Here is a 16315-nt window from a genome sequence, read left to right as displayed (position 1 = left end):
CTCGTCACCTGCAGCTGGCGCTCAGACTGGCGGTGCCCGGGAGAGAAGACACGAAAACCGGACGACCAGGGGACCCCACCCCCTCGGCTCCACTCTGAGCCGGGAAGGGACGCCAGCCTACGCCGCGAGCCCCGCCGCTCCCTGCACCCGGTCTCCAAGTTCAGGGGAGGCACCCCTCCAAGTGGGCTCCTCCGCGCGGTGTACGACTGGCCCGCGGGACCCCAGGAGCGTCTTCCGCCGGCGCCCTTGCCCCGCGCCCTGCGCCCAGGCTGGGCCATGCCCGGGCTGCGCCGGGACCGCCTGCTGACCCTTCTGCTGCTGGGCGCGCTGCTCTCCGCCGACCTCTACTTCCACCTCTGGCCCCAAGTGCGGCGCCAGCTGCGGTCGCGAGAGGACCTGCGGGGCTGTCCCTGCGTCCGCCGCTCCTCGGCCTCCATCTCCGCCGCAGCCCCCTCGGACCCCGGGCCTGCCGCGCGCAACTTTTCCCCAGCTGAGCCACGGGCTGAGCCTATTAGCCCCCGCTCCAAGCTGCAGGCCCTCTTCGCCCATCCGCTGTACCAAGTCCCAGAGGAACCGCCTCTCCGGGGACCCGAGGACGCGCTCTTGGCCAGCCAGGAGGCGCTGCGCTATTACCGGAGGAAGGTGGCCCGCTGGAACAGGTGAGGCCCGCGCCCGGTTCCCGCCCCACCCTAAGCCCCCCGCACTCGATTTAGCATGTGCCCCCACCTTAGCGCCCCCGCAGTTCAGCCTCGACCCAGGCCAGGCCAGAAAAACTTTCTGCGACGCCGCGCAGCGAATAAAGGCTCTTCAGCCCCTCCCTAGGAACACTCGGGTTCGCGCCTTAGCCCCACGCGGGTCCCTTTTCCTTCTGGTCCTTCTGCTGGACTGAAGTTTCACGCGATGAGACTTCAAGCCGAGAGTCTTCAGGCTGGTCGGAATCCGGCTCTCACCTCTGCTCTTGGGGTCGATTTGGGCGCCTTCCAGAGAGTAATCTACTCCCGGGAAACCCCAGCTCTTTTTCCTTTCCTTGGCTTGGTGTCCTTTCCAAGAGGTCAGAAGAGGTCAGCTGGGACTGGAAGTAAACAGTTATTTCCCTGCCGCTGCCCTTCCCTCTGTTGCTATTGAAAACGTGGCTTGTCTCCTCTATGGAGGGAGAGCTTTGTAAGTTGAAGGCAGATTTATCAACGTGGTGATTTGGGCTTACGTGAATCAGAGTTGATTCACTGCACAGGAGATATAAATCTGTTATATATAAGCAGCTCTGGTAGCATAGTGGTTACGAATGGGGCTGCGAACCTTAAGGTCAGCAGTTGGAAACTACCAGCTGTTCCGCGGGAGAAAGATGAGGTTTTCTGCTCCGGTAAAGATTTACAGCCTCGGGAACCCTGTACAGGGTCACTATGAGTTGGAACCGACTCCATGGCACATAGCCACCACATAAATATATATCGATATGTATGTGTGTGTGTATGTGTGTGTGTGAGTGTGTGTATATATATATATATATAGAGAGAGAGAGAGAGAGAGAGAGAGAGAGAGAGAGAGAACACTCTGGTAGCCTAGTGGAATCTCAAGGTCAGCAGTTCCAGCTGTCAGAACTACCAGCTGTTCTACGGGAGAGAGGAGGCTTTCTGATCCCGTAAAGATTTACAGCCTTGGGAACCCTATACAAGGTGGCTATGAGTCGAAATCAACTCTACAGCACATATCAATAACCAACAACATATGTGTGTGTGTAGAGTTTTTGAGGAGCAACTGGTGGGTTTGAACTGCCGACCTTGTGATTCACAGTCAATACAGATTCCTACAGTGTCACACCAGGTGTCTATATATGTGTGTGTGTACACATGTATGTATGTATGTTGTTGGTAAGTGCCTCTCATGCTGGTTCCAACTCATTGTGACCCTGTATAGGTTTCTTTATAGTGGCTGGTGAGTTTAAACTGTCAACCTTGTAGTTCAAGGTTGAGTTTTTATCCTGTAGTGCCACACTAGGACTCCATATGTGTATATGTAGTTGTTAAGTGCTGTTGAGTTACTTCCAACCCATAGCAACCCTGTATAGGGTTTCCAACGAGCAGCTAGTGAGCTTGAACCACTAACCTTGCAGATTAAACTGACTTTGTAGTCCAGTATACATTGAGCTCTGGTAGCGTAGTGGGTATGAATTGAGCTGCTAACCTCAAGGTTCATATAACAGCAGTTCGAAACTACCAGCTGTTCTGAGAGTCACTATGAGTTGGAACCAACTCCATGGCACATAACCATATATATAGAGAGAAAGACACATACATACATACATACATACATACAAATATATATATATATATGTTGCTTAGTGCTGTCTAGTTGGTTCTGACCCACAGTGATCCTGTATAGGGTTTCCAAGGAGTGTCTGTGGGTTTGAACAACTGACATTGTGGTTCAAACTAATCTTATGATCCAGCATGCCACACCAGGACTCTAACTCTCTCTCTCTCCATATATATATATATATATATATATATATACACATACATATATATGTATACATACATATATACATGCATATATGCATACATATATACGTGCATACATATATACATGCATATATTGTTGTTGTTAAGTGCCGTCGAGTCCGTTCCGACCCATAGTGATCCTGAACAGGGTTTCCAAGGCTGTAAATCTTTACGGGAGCAGAACGCCTCATCTTTCTCCTACAGAACAGCTGGTAGTTTCGAACTCCTGACCTTTCTATTCGCAGCCCGATTCGTAACCACTACGCTACCAGAGCTCCTTACATGCATATATATACATACATATATATATGAACAATATTGTGTGTATATATATATCAAGAACTGTCAACCTTGCAGATAGCAGTCCAGTGCTTATCCTGCAGCACTAAGGGTTAATGTGCTGGACTGGACTGCCGGTCAGTTTGAGCCACAAGGTGTGCAGTTCAAGCTCACCAGTCACTCCTCGGAGATCCTATAAAGGTGGCTGAGTTGGAACCCACGCCATGGAACTTAACAACAACAATATATCGTGGTGTACCGAGTCGATTCTGACCCAGAGCAACTCTATGTAGCACTTCTGAGTCTGTAAATCTGTATTGGAGCAGAGAGCCCCATCTTTCTCCACTGAGCGGCTGGTATGACCATGCAGTTAGCAGCCAGCTCATAATCTACTCTGGTAACCAGGACTCCATCTATAGAGATAGAGATATATGTTGATTCCCATTTTTAGTAGAATATATATATGTGTGTGTGTGTGTGTGTGTGTGTGTGTGTGTGTGTGTGTGTATGGAGCTCTGGTAGCATAGTGGTTACGAATCGGGATGTGAACTGCAAGGTCAGTAGTTCAAAACTGCCAGCTTCTCCACGGGAGAAAGATGAGGCTTTCTGCTCCTGTAAAGATTTACAGCCTCAGAAACCCTGTTCAGGGTCTCTATGGGTTGGAACCAACTTGCCGGCACTTAACAACAACAACAGCAAATATATATATATATGCAGTTCGAAACTACCAGCTGTTCTGCAGGAGAAAGATGAGGCGTTCTGCTCCTGTAAAGATTTACAGCCTCGGAAACCCTGTACAGGGTCGCTATGAGTCAGAACCGACTCCACGGTACATAACAATAACAACATATATATGAAAGATGAGGCTTTTTGCTTCTAAAAAGATTTATAGTCTTGGAAACCCTCTACAAGATTGCTGTGATTCAGAATGGCTCACCAGCACTTAATAACAACTTATATATATATTGTTAAGTGACATGGTGGGTAGGTGGGGCATGGGCTTCAAAAGGTTTGTGAAAACAGGAATTAAAAGATAATGGGATTGACCCATGAACTTTTTGAAGCCTCCTCATACACATTCAAATATACTTAGGTTACGATTAAGAAGGAGATGTGGGGTTTTGGAGCAGGCAGGTAGTTATCGCTGAGACCAGCTAGTGGGAGAAAGTTCTCCCAGCTAGTGGGAGAATTTCTCAGGAGTTCAGAACTCCTTTTTGAAGTACAGAACTTGTGTGAAAAATCACTAACAGCCAGGGTTCACTGTCACACCACACCCATCACTTTCCTTAATACAGATTTCAAAATGAGATGTCATCGTGTGGTTTTATAGTCCCTTGAGACCATAAATCTCTGTTGAACCTCGAAGCTAGTCAGAGGCCCGAATGTAACTGTTTGCCCATTAGTCTGTAGTGCTGATATTTCCTGAAAAAAGAAATAAGCCTTCCGAAAGTAAAAAGAAGAAGTTCAGAGTTCTTGGCTGAAATCACTGCAATGAATTTCAACTGCAGCTCTGTGGCTGATGATTTTATATTAGAAAGAAAGTAGTTCTCCATTCCTTGGCTAATTGTGTGCAATAAAAAAGCAGTTTGAGACGGCTTCTGAAACACTGTCATTTTCAATATTACCTTTATCTCATCAACAACATGGGCATCGGAATCAGTGAACTAGGAAATTTGCCCTTAGAAAAATTATCCACGTGCCTAGTGTGGATTTGAGGCCATTGGGGGGAGGGGGGGACGCAAATGGTTTGCGCTCAACTACTCACCTGTAATTTGGGTGGTTAGAACCCACCCAGAAGTGCTGCAGAAGAAATGACTGGTGATCAGCTTTTGTAAAGACGACAGCCAAGAAGATTCTATAGAGCAGCTCTAGTATGTTAACACATGGGGTCTCCATGAGTCGAAATCTACTCTTCAGCAAGCAGTTTGTGAGTGTGTGTGTGTGAATTTAAAGCAAGTCACTTACAGACTTGCTTTTGTAAGTGTAGACCAGCATTTATTTTGTGTTTTTTTCCTTAGTCTTAAACTTACGGTGTTACTTTGAACCCCCAGGAAAGTTCAGGAAAAATTTTGGGGCTGTAAAGCAAAAAAAAGAAACATTATTGCCCCAACTGTCTTAAATCGATTCTGAGCTTGATTTCTACATCTGTGTATATGTCACACAAATGCGTTTACTGACCAGAGAAGACCTTGGAATCTTGAAATCTGCTGTCACTTTGTTGTATTCAGAGGTGATTTTGTGAAGTGGCTGAAAGTGACAGTTGGGTTGAATAACCCATCACTTCCTTTCAACACTTGAAATCACAGGTTTTCAGACAATACCTAGAGGACCAGCTGTATGTACTTAATGAATGTGGAAACCGGACCTCAGAGGCAGAGAACACCCCACCTTCACCTAAGCTGTCAATGGCGGCTGTGTGACAATGTGAATATGCACAGAGTATTGTAACTTCTGTCCGTGTTAAATGCGGACTGTGAAAGACTCATTAGCCAGCGGGAATTTGACGCAGGCTTAGAACTGGATTGTGAGACCGTCTTTTATGATGACCTTACAAGAGCCTGTGTCCCAGAGTCACGTGGGTATGCAGATGATACCCACATGCTTGCTCCATACAATGTGTACCTTCAGCAAAGCCTCCAGACCTTAAGACAGACAGATAATTAGAACAGACTGCAGAGGAGACAATGGATGGCTTTGCTAACTGCTATTCTCTTCTGCAGACAGCCCTTTTTGTTTGTAGCCACCACCTAGCCAGTATTTAAAATCTAGTGATTTATAGGCATGTGTGGGTGCTACTGTGCCAATAATTACCTAGCCTTAGCTGCTATCCAAGATAATTGTATCAGCAAACTTTTTCCTACACCAGGAGACACACCAGTAAGAAAATGAGACAAGTCAGCATTCTTTGTCACTTGCCCAAAAGAGACCATTAGTCTGAGTAATTTTGTTTCTCTTTGCCACACGAATAAGTAACGCTGCAAAATCAGAAAGTGACTTTCTGCAACTTGAGTCTTTACCAGTTCCAAAGAAACTCAAAATTGTTGCCCATGGGGTCTCTAGGTGTGGAGAGTAGAACTGGGCTCCATGAGGTTCTCAGGGATTATGACCTTTCAAAACCAGATCACCAGCACTTTACTCCAAGGCACCTTTGGTTGGGGGTTCGAACCACCAACCTTTTGATTAGTAATTGTGCTTAATTGATTGAATGATTGCATCACAAGGGCCTCAACAGAAAACAAACAAATTGTTGTTGCTGTCCACTGTATCCATTGTGACTGAAGGTGACTATTCCATAGGTGTTATTGTCTGTAATTGTTACAAATTTGGAGTCCTGGTATGGCGCTGTGGGTTAATGCGTTTACCAGCCACTCCTCTGAAACTCTATTCAGGGTAGCTATAAGTTGGAACACACTTAACAAAAACCATCTTTGCAAAATCAGGCTACCAGATTTTCTTTCACAGTGCCACTGGGGTGGACTTGAATTGTTAATCTTCAGGTTAGTAGCTACAATCAAACCATTGTAGCATCCAGGGAAGCCAGGATCAATAGGAGGGCGGTAACAGCTTGCCATTCCTCCCCGCCCATTCCCATTCAGTCTCATGCAGTGGAGGATAGAGTTTATATACAGCTGTGAATGTTTCAGGTGCTTGGTCAGTATCTATTCATTGTATTTCAATATTGATTTGTGCTGAAATGCAAAGGAGGCGTCCTGGTTGGGTGGGCTATTGTTGAGTCATTGGACCCGTAAGCTTTCTGCAAACTTTCTCCACCTGCTGTTTTTCCCTCCTGCCTTCCCTTATCCCCTCCAAAAGTAACTTCGTGTGGCACAATCCAAGTTAGAAATGTAATCAGGGAAAGTGTTTCTGTCAGATAGTCAGCCGCTGATCACAGCAAGAGAACCACCGCCAAGCTCCATCAGGCACATTTGGCACTTGTCTTGAATGGCGAAGAGGAGAGAGCAGAGGGCGTAAAGGAATTGTCAACTTCACAATTTCAAGTCACCAACTAACAAGTCAGGATTGTACAGCTGTCTAGTGCTTCTCCTTACTAGGGAATACGGTAGGGCACAACTTACCTGCAGTCTAGGTAACCAGGTCAGCTTCAGCTTTCTTCTTGACCCTTAAGCTAGCCAATTGAGATTACATCTCAATGTAAAGAAAACAAAAATCATCACCACTCAACCAATAAACAACATTCTTATCAATGGAGAAAAGATTGAAGTGTCAAGAACTTCATTCTTCTCAGATCAACTATCAACACTCATGGAAGCAGCAGTCAAGAAATCAAATGATGTATTGCATTAGGTAAATCTGCTGCACAAGACCTTTTTCAAGTGTTGAAGAGCAAAGATGTCAGCTTGAGGACTAAGGCGCGCCTGACCCAAGCCATGGTATTTTCAATAACCTCATATGCATGCGAAAGCTGGGCAGTGAATAAGGAAAACCACAGAAGAATTGATGCTTTTGAGTTGTGGTGTTGGAGGAAATTACTGAAAGTGCCATGGGCTGCCAAAAGAACCAGTAGATCCATTTTGGAAGAAGTGCAGCCAGAGTGCTCCTTAGAGGCCAAGATGGCCAAACTTTGTCTCTCATACTTTGGACATCTTGTCAGGAGGGACCAGTTGCTGGAGAAGGATATCATGTTTGGTAAGGTGGAGGGTCAGAGAAAAAGAGGAAGACCCCCAACGTGATGAAATGGCCAAGTGGCAGCATTGATGGACTCAAGCATGGCAGAAGTTGTGAGGTTGGCCCGGGATCGGGCAGTATTTTGTTCTGCTGTGCGTAAGGTTGCTATGGATAGGGACCGACTCAATGGCACCTAACAACAACAACAACAAGCTAGCCAAACTAGACAACATCTGTCCTTTGACCTTTGAAAGCTGATCAGCCTGGCCTGGCCTTTTGCCCATTTCTCTTTGGTCAGTTTCTTTGTAACTTTCTGATCTTAGCTGGCAAGGTCAAGCAAAGGGATGAGTCCTTGATCTAGAGATTCTAGATGCAACAACACAAAAATTAGTACTCTCTGCTTTTCTTTCTGGACATCGCCCCCAGATTAATAACATCTTCCCACGCTTATAGGGTCAGCATTTCTCAGAAGTGGGGTATGTGTGTGCTCCCACTATGAGAAGCCCCTGTCTTCCCCCTCTCTCACCTACTTGCTGTCACTACAGAAAGACCTAGCCCTGAGTTTTCACTTTGAAAATCACAGCAATAAGACTGGGCGGCTTTTCAAAAGTGACAGTTGTTCAAGGGAAGTAAATTGGCTCAAGTTTTTCTGTGGGAAGTGTTGAGAAGATCCAAGACAGACAGAGGAGAGGGAGGAGAAAGAGCCAGAAGAGATGAAAAGGAATTCAGCTGGAAATGAGAACTGTCTAGTTGAGGAGGGGTTTTTTTTTTTGCCAGAAATGTTCCTTTCCACCATAGCATTTGTGAAATAAGCATTACCCAGATGCTGACCTCATTCTCATCCCATGCCTCTCCCACCCCCACCTTTTTAGCCCTTTTCTGATGATCTCAGGCAAGCCCAAGGCTATTCCAAACACAGATTCTTGAGCAGCTTGAGTGAACATTCAGGTTCTCACCTCATATATTTGCCTTCCCTGCCCCCACCCCCCATCCCCCGGGGTCAACAGGGATGCTTCTCTGGTCCTACCATGGATGATTCCAGTCTAAGGAAGGAAATGGCCTTCTCTGTTTGAAACAGGACCAACCACAGCAAATGCCTGTGTGTGGGAGTCTGAGTCCTATTTCATTTTCCATCCACTCCTCAAGGAGCTGGTAGCGTAGTGGTTACGAATCGGGCTGCGAACCTTAAGGTCAGCGGTTCAATACTACCAGCTGCTCCACGGGAGAAAGATGAGGCTTTCTACTCCCGTAAAGATTTACACCCTCAGAAACCCTGTACAGGGTCACTATGGGTCGGAACCAACTCCACGGCACATAACAACAACAATCTCATCTTAGTGAAAACCTTGCTTGACCTTAGGCTTTAGAAAAGGTATGGTTGCTGCAAATGGTTAAGCCCTTGACTACTAACCAAAAAGTTAGTGGTTCAAACCCCATTCTGAGGTGCCACGGGAAAAAGACCCAGTGATCTGCTTCCAAAACACTATGAAGTAATTCTACTCTATAATACATACGGAATCCCCGATTTGGAATCAACTCAAAGAAAACTGATTGGGTTTTTTGGTGTCTTGTTTTAGTAGTTTCTGAACCCCTGGATTGTAGCTGGAGAAACCTCTCCATTTTTCTCTAAGAAGGCTAATCCAGAAATTAATTTCCAGGTCCCCTCTACCATTTCCAAAGCTCTGGTCACATTTCCACAGCAAACACCTAAATCAGAACATCAGTGTCGGTCATCTGAGAAGGACAGCTTCTTCTATTTCCAAATATATCAAAATGAAGCCTCTTGGCTAAGAATTGAAAGATAGTCTTCAGATCTTCCATGTTTCCCAATCCCTAACACACTCCTTTCTCCCCAAACAACTTCCGATCAGTGCCAGGACCTCAACTGCTTCATTCTTTGGGTGTGGGTCCCCTTACCAAAAACATGCTTGAGGCACTTGCATATTCTTGTCACTGTGCACCTCACAATTTCCCTGCAAAAAAGGTGCTTGTGGCAGGTAGAATTCCAGAGCAGCAGACGTCCAGGTTCCCCACCCTGATGAAAACGCTTTCTCCTAGTTATCCAAGTCTCAGGCCAGTTGACCTTGAAGTAGGGCAGTTTTACAGGTGGGCATAATCACATGAGCTCTTTCGAAGCAGTGGGGGTTTACTATGAGTTGCAGTCAATTTGATACCAATGGACTTGGTTTGGGTTAAAAAACAGAAAGCCAGCAATTCAATGCATGAGAAGAATTTGGCATACCATTACTACTTTGACAATGGAAGGGGCCAGTCCAAGGGATCTGAGCTACTTTTACAGCTACAATCGAGGCACCTACTGACAGCCAAGGGCTTCAGTTCTACACCTGCAAGCAGATGAATTCTGCCAACAAGAATGAGCTTGGAAATGAAAGCACAGAGGAAATCATGAGACTGTTCACTCACTGTGCAGAATAGCCCCAGTACCACCAAATAACTTGTGTATAAATTGTTGAACGGGAACCTCATCTTCACTGAAAACACAATAAAGTAATATTTTAAGTGGGGGAGAAAAAATGAACTTGGGAGCAGATTTTTCCCCAGAGCCTCTAGATGAGAGTTCAATCCAGCTAACGCCTTAATTTCAACCTTCTAAAACCTTCTGGTGTGGCATTGTAGGATACGTACATGACTGCAATGTCGGTTTAATCCACAAGGTGGGTGGCGCAAACACACCAGCTGCTCCTTGGAAATCCGTATTCAGGGTCGTTATGAGTTGGAGCTGACTTGAATGCACTAAACAAAATCTTCTACAGTGCAGTATGTAAGGGCTCAAGTGCTAACCACAAGGTCAGCTGTTCAAAGCTGCCACCAGCAGCTTCTGGAGAGACGGAAGTGGTAATCTGCTACCATAAAGATTACAATCTTGGGCAGCTCTGCTCTGTCCCTGTAAGGTTCCTATGAGTTGGAGTCGACTCAATGGCAACAGGTTTTGGTGGGATTTGGGTGATTTTTTTAAAAGACTGTACAAAGAACCCAGCCACACTATGCTAGACTTCTGACCTAGAAAATGGTGTTGATTTAAGCCACTAAGTTTGTGGTAATGTGTTACACATCAATAGAAAACAAATATGGTACTGCTGTTTACTCCGTTGTGTAGAGGAAACTGGGGACAAGGTCAGGTGGCTAGCGAGCCACAAGCAGGACTTGTACCCAGAGGGTCAGACTCTTAGCCACCAACTCTACCGCCCTGTGTCATTTGATGCTGACACTTTCCAGCTTTCTCATTTCTGGATGGACTTTTCCGACTCCCCTCATCCATTTTGATTCTTCTTCAGCTGCACACATGCTCTTCATTTATACCTGATTGTGTTTTATGACTGTGTGCTGTTTCCACCGACAGCTTCATGGCAGTTACCTGGGGTTCTGCGTGAGGATCAACAGTCATGTGCTCTGGGCATGAATGATCCCCGTCTGGCACGTGATCACTCTAGTGCACCTTCTCACCATTCGCCAAAGATGGTGGTGGGTCGCTGCTCTCAAGTGGACTCCACAGTTCTTGGTGATTCCATGCACAATGGAAACCCAGCCTTGCTCATCCCCAGGATTGGTGGCAAATTAGAAAATTCCCCCGGGGTGATGCATTGAGGTCCTCTGGGATCCATAAGGTAGACCCAGGGTAAATCTTTGCAGAACAAACCATTGGGAACAGATGACACCAGAATGTGGAGGCTGCTAGTTGGTGACCTATTTTCTTCTCTCCATATATATACATATTTTTAAAGCCTTGAAGGAGAAGTGGAAAAGAAGTCATTTGCCAAAAAGAAAATGTTTCTTCAGTTTCATGTGCTTCCTGAGAGGTAGCAGCCAAGCAATCTTGCATTAAAGGAAAATGGGAAACACAGAGACCTGGATTTAGCCAAAGTAATCCCTGCTCTGCCCTTTGGCAGGTGCTGACCTGTATTTTTGTTGTGATTATTCATTAAGCTGGAGGCTGATTACAGCCTGCAGATTCTGCTGAAGTAGGCTTGTGGATGGCTGCAAGCCGAGCGGGAAGGCCATTCTAAACAGCTGTGGCTTTGATGGAGCAGAAGTTACTGTGAGCAAAGGCATCTGTGTACCCGTTATTACAGACGGGTACACACACACGCGCCTAATGAAAATCATCACATAGAAAGAAGACTTGGACCTTTTTGTGTCCTGCCACTTGGCGGAGTGCGCTGAGGTTGGAACATGGAATCAGGACAGAACTGAATTGGAACGGCTGGGAGATGCCAGCATCCAGGATTTTCCATCCCTGAAGCCTGGCTTTGAGGCCAAGCACTTAGGGCAGCCAGTGGAATTTGGCCTGAGCAAGAGGCAAGGTTAAGTCCCTGGAAAGGGCCTATTTTATTGGGTTCACTAGTAATAAGCCAGATAATGAACTTAGGATGCCCAAGGGAACAGAAAATAGTGAAGCACTATGGTTCTTAAGAAACCAAGAGCCAGTAATAAAATTCAGCAAAACGTGGAGACTGAAGGAGAAACCTGAGGAACCTTGGAACAGAGGCATGTGGATTCCAAAACTGGCCCATGAACGTCTCAGTGGACTGGGAAGAGATGGGATTTTAGAAAACGTAGGAAAGTTGATGAGCTAGAAAAGACCTCCTCTGATGGATGAAAACCAATCCCAGAAAGTCAGGCTCAGCTTTCAGCAAACAAGCCTAAATTGTCAATATTTGGGTCAAGTTCCAGAGGTCTTAGGTAAATATTTTTGATGCTACTAACCTAAATGGGTTCTAGTGTGGTGACGTAGAATAAGCACTGGACTGCTAACCACAAGGTAGTTGGTTCAAACCCAACAACAGCCTCTCATCGGAAACCCTATACAGGGCCGTTATGAGTCTGAACCAACTCCATGGCTCTTAAAACCACCGCCAAAATGGAGTCAAAAGGGAAGGGCAAATTTCCCTCTCGGTCGATTCAAGTATCCCAACTGGCCTGTTTCATCAGAGGAAATGGGATTTGTTTGCTTCTGGCTCATTTCCTTTAGTGGCTGAATAGTCATGGATCCTATAGGGAAAGTATGTTTCTCCCTTCTCACAGCTGAGCTCATGTTCTCTGACCCAGAGCTACGAATGACAAATTACTAGTGGCTGCTTATTTCTGCATTCTGCATTCCCCTAAGCACTCAGAGATAGTAGGGAAAATCAGGCTGACAAACCACATAAAGTCCCATCATCAAATCAATGTCTTGTCAAAGTGGATTTTCATCTTGGATCCCACAGAGTTCAAAGGCCAAGGTCCAGTCATTCCCTGAAGTTTTATGCAAAGTTTGCATTCTGCACATACATGCATTTTCCTAAGCAAGAGCTCATTATATTCTCAAAACATGCCCTCTGTTCTTCAGGATCATTGCTGTTAAGAGTTGCCTCCAATGCACAGTGACCCAACGAAACACTGACCCATCCTGGACCACCATGCTCGCACTCTTTCCCATGTTTGAGCCCATTGTTGTGACCACTTACTGTCATTGCATCTCACTCAGCTCACGAGGCTCCTCCTCTTTCTGTCTGACCCTCAACTTTACCAAACACGCTGTCCTTCTCCAAGAACTGGTCCCTCCTAATAACATGTCTGAAGTATGTGAAACAAAGACATGCCTTTGTCACATCTAAGGAGCATTCTGGTTGTACTTATTTTAACAAAGATCTGTTCCTTTTCTGGCAGTCCATGGTCCATCTCCAATATACTTCACCAACACTAGAACTCCAAGGCATTCACCAACACTATAACTCCAAGATCTTCAATCTTCCCTATTCATCGTCCAGCTTTCACATGCATATGAGGCAATTAAAAATATCTTGGCTTGTGTCAGACACACCTTAGTCTTCAAAATGACATTTTTGCTTTTTAACACTTTAAAGAGACCTTTTTACAGCAGATGTTCCCAGTGCTATACATCGTTTGACTTCTTGACTGCTGCTTCCATGAATGTTGATTATAGATCCAAGTAAAATGAAATTCCTGACAACTTCTATTATTTTTTTCCTCTGTTTATTGTGATGTTGCTTATTGGTCAAATTGTGAAGATTTTTGTTTTCATTACATTGAGGCGTTATCCATACTGAATGTTGTAGGCTGGGATCTTCATCAGTATTTTAAGTCTTCTTCACTTTCAGCAAACAGGGTTATATCATCTGCTTATCACAGGTTGTTAATGAGTCTTCCACCAATCTGATGATGAGTTCTTCTTCATATAAAACAGTTTCTTTGATGATTTGTTCAGCATACAGATTGAATAAGAATGGTGAATGGATATACCCCTAACCTTTCCTGATTGTAAGCCACACAGTACCCCTCACTGTGTTTGAATGAGTCTGTGCACAGGTTAGACATGAACCTGATTAAGTGGTCTGGAATCCCATTCTTTACAATATTATCCATAGTTAGTTATGATCCAGGACTCCTATTGTGGCACTGTAGGATCAGCACCGGTCTTCGAACCATAATGTCAGCAGTTCAAACCCACTAGTTGCTCCTCAGAAACCCTATACAGGGATTCTATGAGTCAGAACCAACTCGACACAACTTAACAACAGTAATGGCCCACTCAGCTCTAGCTGAAGCAAGAAAGGGAGCCAAGCCTCAGGAAGACCCGGAGAAGTCGGTTTCAGAGCAACTAGAAACAGCTTCGGGAACACCTGGATTCTCTTTCTTTTTATCTGTTGTTAGTTACCATGAAGTAGGCTCAGAGACGTGACGATGATCCCGTGTACAACGCCATGAAGCGTTGCCCGTTCCTACACCCTCTTCACTATTGTTGATAAGCTAAAGTCCGCTGTTCAGTCACTGTGTGTTTTGAGTGTCTTCCAATCTAAGCGCTCGTCTTCCTGTACGATATCAGGCAACTTTCCAATGAGCTGTTTTCAGAAGCAGATCACCAGGCATTTCTTCTTAGTCCATTTTCATCAGGAAGCTCCACTGAACCCTGCCCACACGGGCTGACCCTACTGGTATTTGAAAAGCTGGTGACGTTGCTCCTGGCATCACCGGACTGACAGATGAGGCTCTGCGGTGTGTAGTCTCCCTCTGTGTGGCTCATCGGCCTATTTCATCTCCTCCTGTGGTACAACATATGGCCAACAGTACTCACCATCTTATCAGTTCTAGAAAGAGTTGGGGAAGAGGGCTTCTCCCATCTACAAACCTAAAGATACTGTCAAAGATGCTGATTGGCCAGGTGTGGAAATACAGTCAGGCTGTGGGGACCATCTTGACATTGAAGCTGGGGAGGTACAGTTTCTATTCAGATCACAAGGTTGTCATTTTGATGGAAGTACATCTTTCTCCCACAGAGCCACAAGTGGGTGCAAACTGCTTCCACTTAAAACTACTTAACGTGTTTTTATCAATGTATTGTTTAATGTCTGCTATCAAAAGGGTAGAGTCCTGGTGTGGTGCTATAGAATAAACACTAGACTGCTAAACACAAGGTCAGGGGTTCAAACCTACCAGCCACTCCTTGGAAACTTTATACAGGGTTGCTCTGAGTTGAACCAACTTGATGGCACTTAACAACAACAATAATCAAAAGGAAATGCAGAAATTGGACTCTGAAGTAAAAATATCCCTGTCACTCAGTATCTGTGATTTTGAATACTTGAGATAATCATTCTTCAGGGTAACTAACTCTTCAAAATCATTTTATACTTTTGACCATATAAATTCCATGTAAATGCAATAAATTACAATTACAAAATTTCTAGAGACTGAGGATTCTGTTTAAGAGTTCTTCTGAAAAGAAGGCTCTGTTCTTCTAGAAAATTTTTGGAAACCATTGATAAGGAATATATGTAAATTGAGTAAACTTATGATTATTTTCCTTTCCTCTAAAATTGAAACACAAGCCTTCGGACCTTCCTCAACTCTGGTTCTCATCAGCAGTCATGTACCTGCTCCCTTGTGACCCTCCTTGGGGGCTCTGCCAACGTTCTGGCTACTTTAGCCTAGAAGAGTCTCTGTTAGTCCCTACATCCTGTTTCCTTTTGCTACAGAATAAATCACTGCAAATTTGGTGATTTATTCACTTAAAACACAAACCAGTGTTTCTGCTCATGGTTATGTAAGTCAGCAATTCGAGGTTGGGTTCAGCAGAGTGGTTCTTCTGGTCTCTGCTGGGATCACTCGGGCATCTGCAGACAGCTGGTGACTGCTCTGCCAATCTTCCCTCATGTGTCTGGGGCCTTGTTTGTGATGATTGCATGTGTTACTTCTGCCACATTCTGTTGGCCACAGCAGGTCCAAGGCTTTGTGGGTAGATTCCAGAGTCTTGGCCATTAAAGAAGAGTGGTCTACACAGAAGTTCTGGGAGCCTGAGCAAAGTCTCAAGGGAATTCCCTTCTGGTTGGTTGTACAGCAGTGATAATAGCAGCTTCCCCTGGCATCACCCCTGGCTGACATGGCTTCAGTTGTCCACAGCCTAGATCTCCACAACCATCCTACATAGGACCTGGTGAAAACATTCAGTGGAACCACGGGCACTGGCTTTGTACACTGAGGTCCCCGCAGGCTGGACCTTTCAGAGAGAATGCCAATGAAAGACTGGACTGGATAAAGATACCCTCCAAGTTACTCAGTGGCATCAAAACAACACAGGAGAAAATGGTGCTTGTGTTACTATAATTAGGTTATCATAACATGATGGTGAGACACTGAGAATGGGTCTTCTAGTACCGTTTGCTATGATAAAATTAAATACCTCATCCAGGATAGATTTTCTACCGCAAACATTGCCTCAGCAGACTGGAACCTATGTCAAAGAATCTTTGATGAGCAGCACAGCACAGCTGGGTGCCTGAGATGTTACTTCTCAGAAGTTAGAAGAAATTGGGAGACAAGAAGTTGAGAAAGCAGGCAGTCAGGTTCCCTCAGGGCAAACCCCCTTCCAAAACTGAGACTCCATGGGAATACAC

General features: G+C 45.2%; 1 protein-coding gene across 1 annotated transcript in view; it reads left to right on the top strand.

Annotated features, from left to right (window-relative positions):
- The first annotated feature begins 276 nt into the window (after positions 1-276).
- The window catches only part of FAM20A (family with sequence similarity 20, member A), a 58609-nt gene continuing 42570 nt past the window's right edge, over positions 277-16315 (top strand). The window contains exon 1 of the mRNA XM_006833608.1: positions 277-659. Coding sequence (XP_006833671.1) covers positions 277-659 — 383 coding nt within the window. The remainder of the gene's footprint in view (positions 660-16315) is intronic.

Source organism: Chrysochloris asiatica, unplaced genomic scaffold (assembly GCF_000296735.1).
Source record: "Chrysochloris asiatica unplaced genomic scaffold, ChrAsi1.0 scaffold00007, whole genome shotgun sequence".
Classification (NCBI taxonomy): Eukaryota; Metazoa; Chordata; class Mammalia; order Afrosoricida; family Chrysochloridae; genus Chrysochloris; species Chrysochloris asiatica.
The sequence above is the reverse complement of the archived record's forward strand: the minus strand, read 5'-3'. Positions and strand labels throughout refer to the sequence as shown.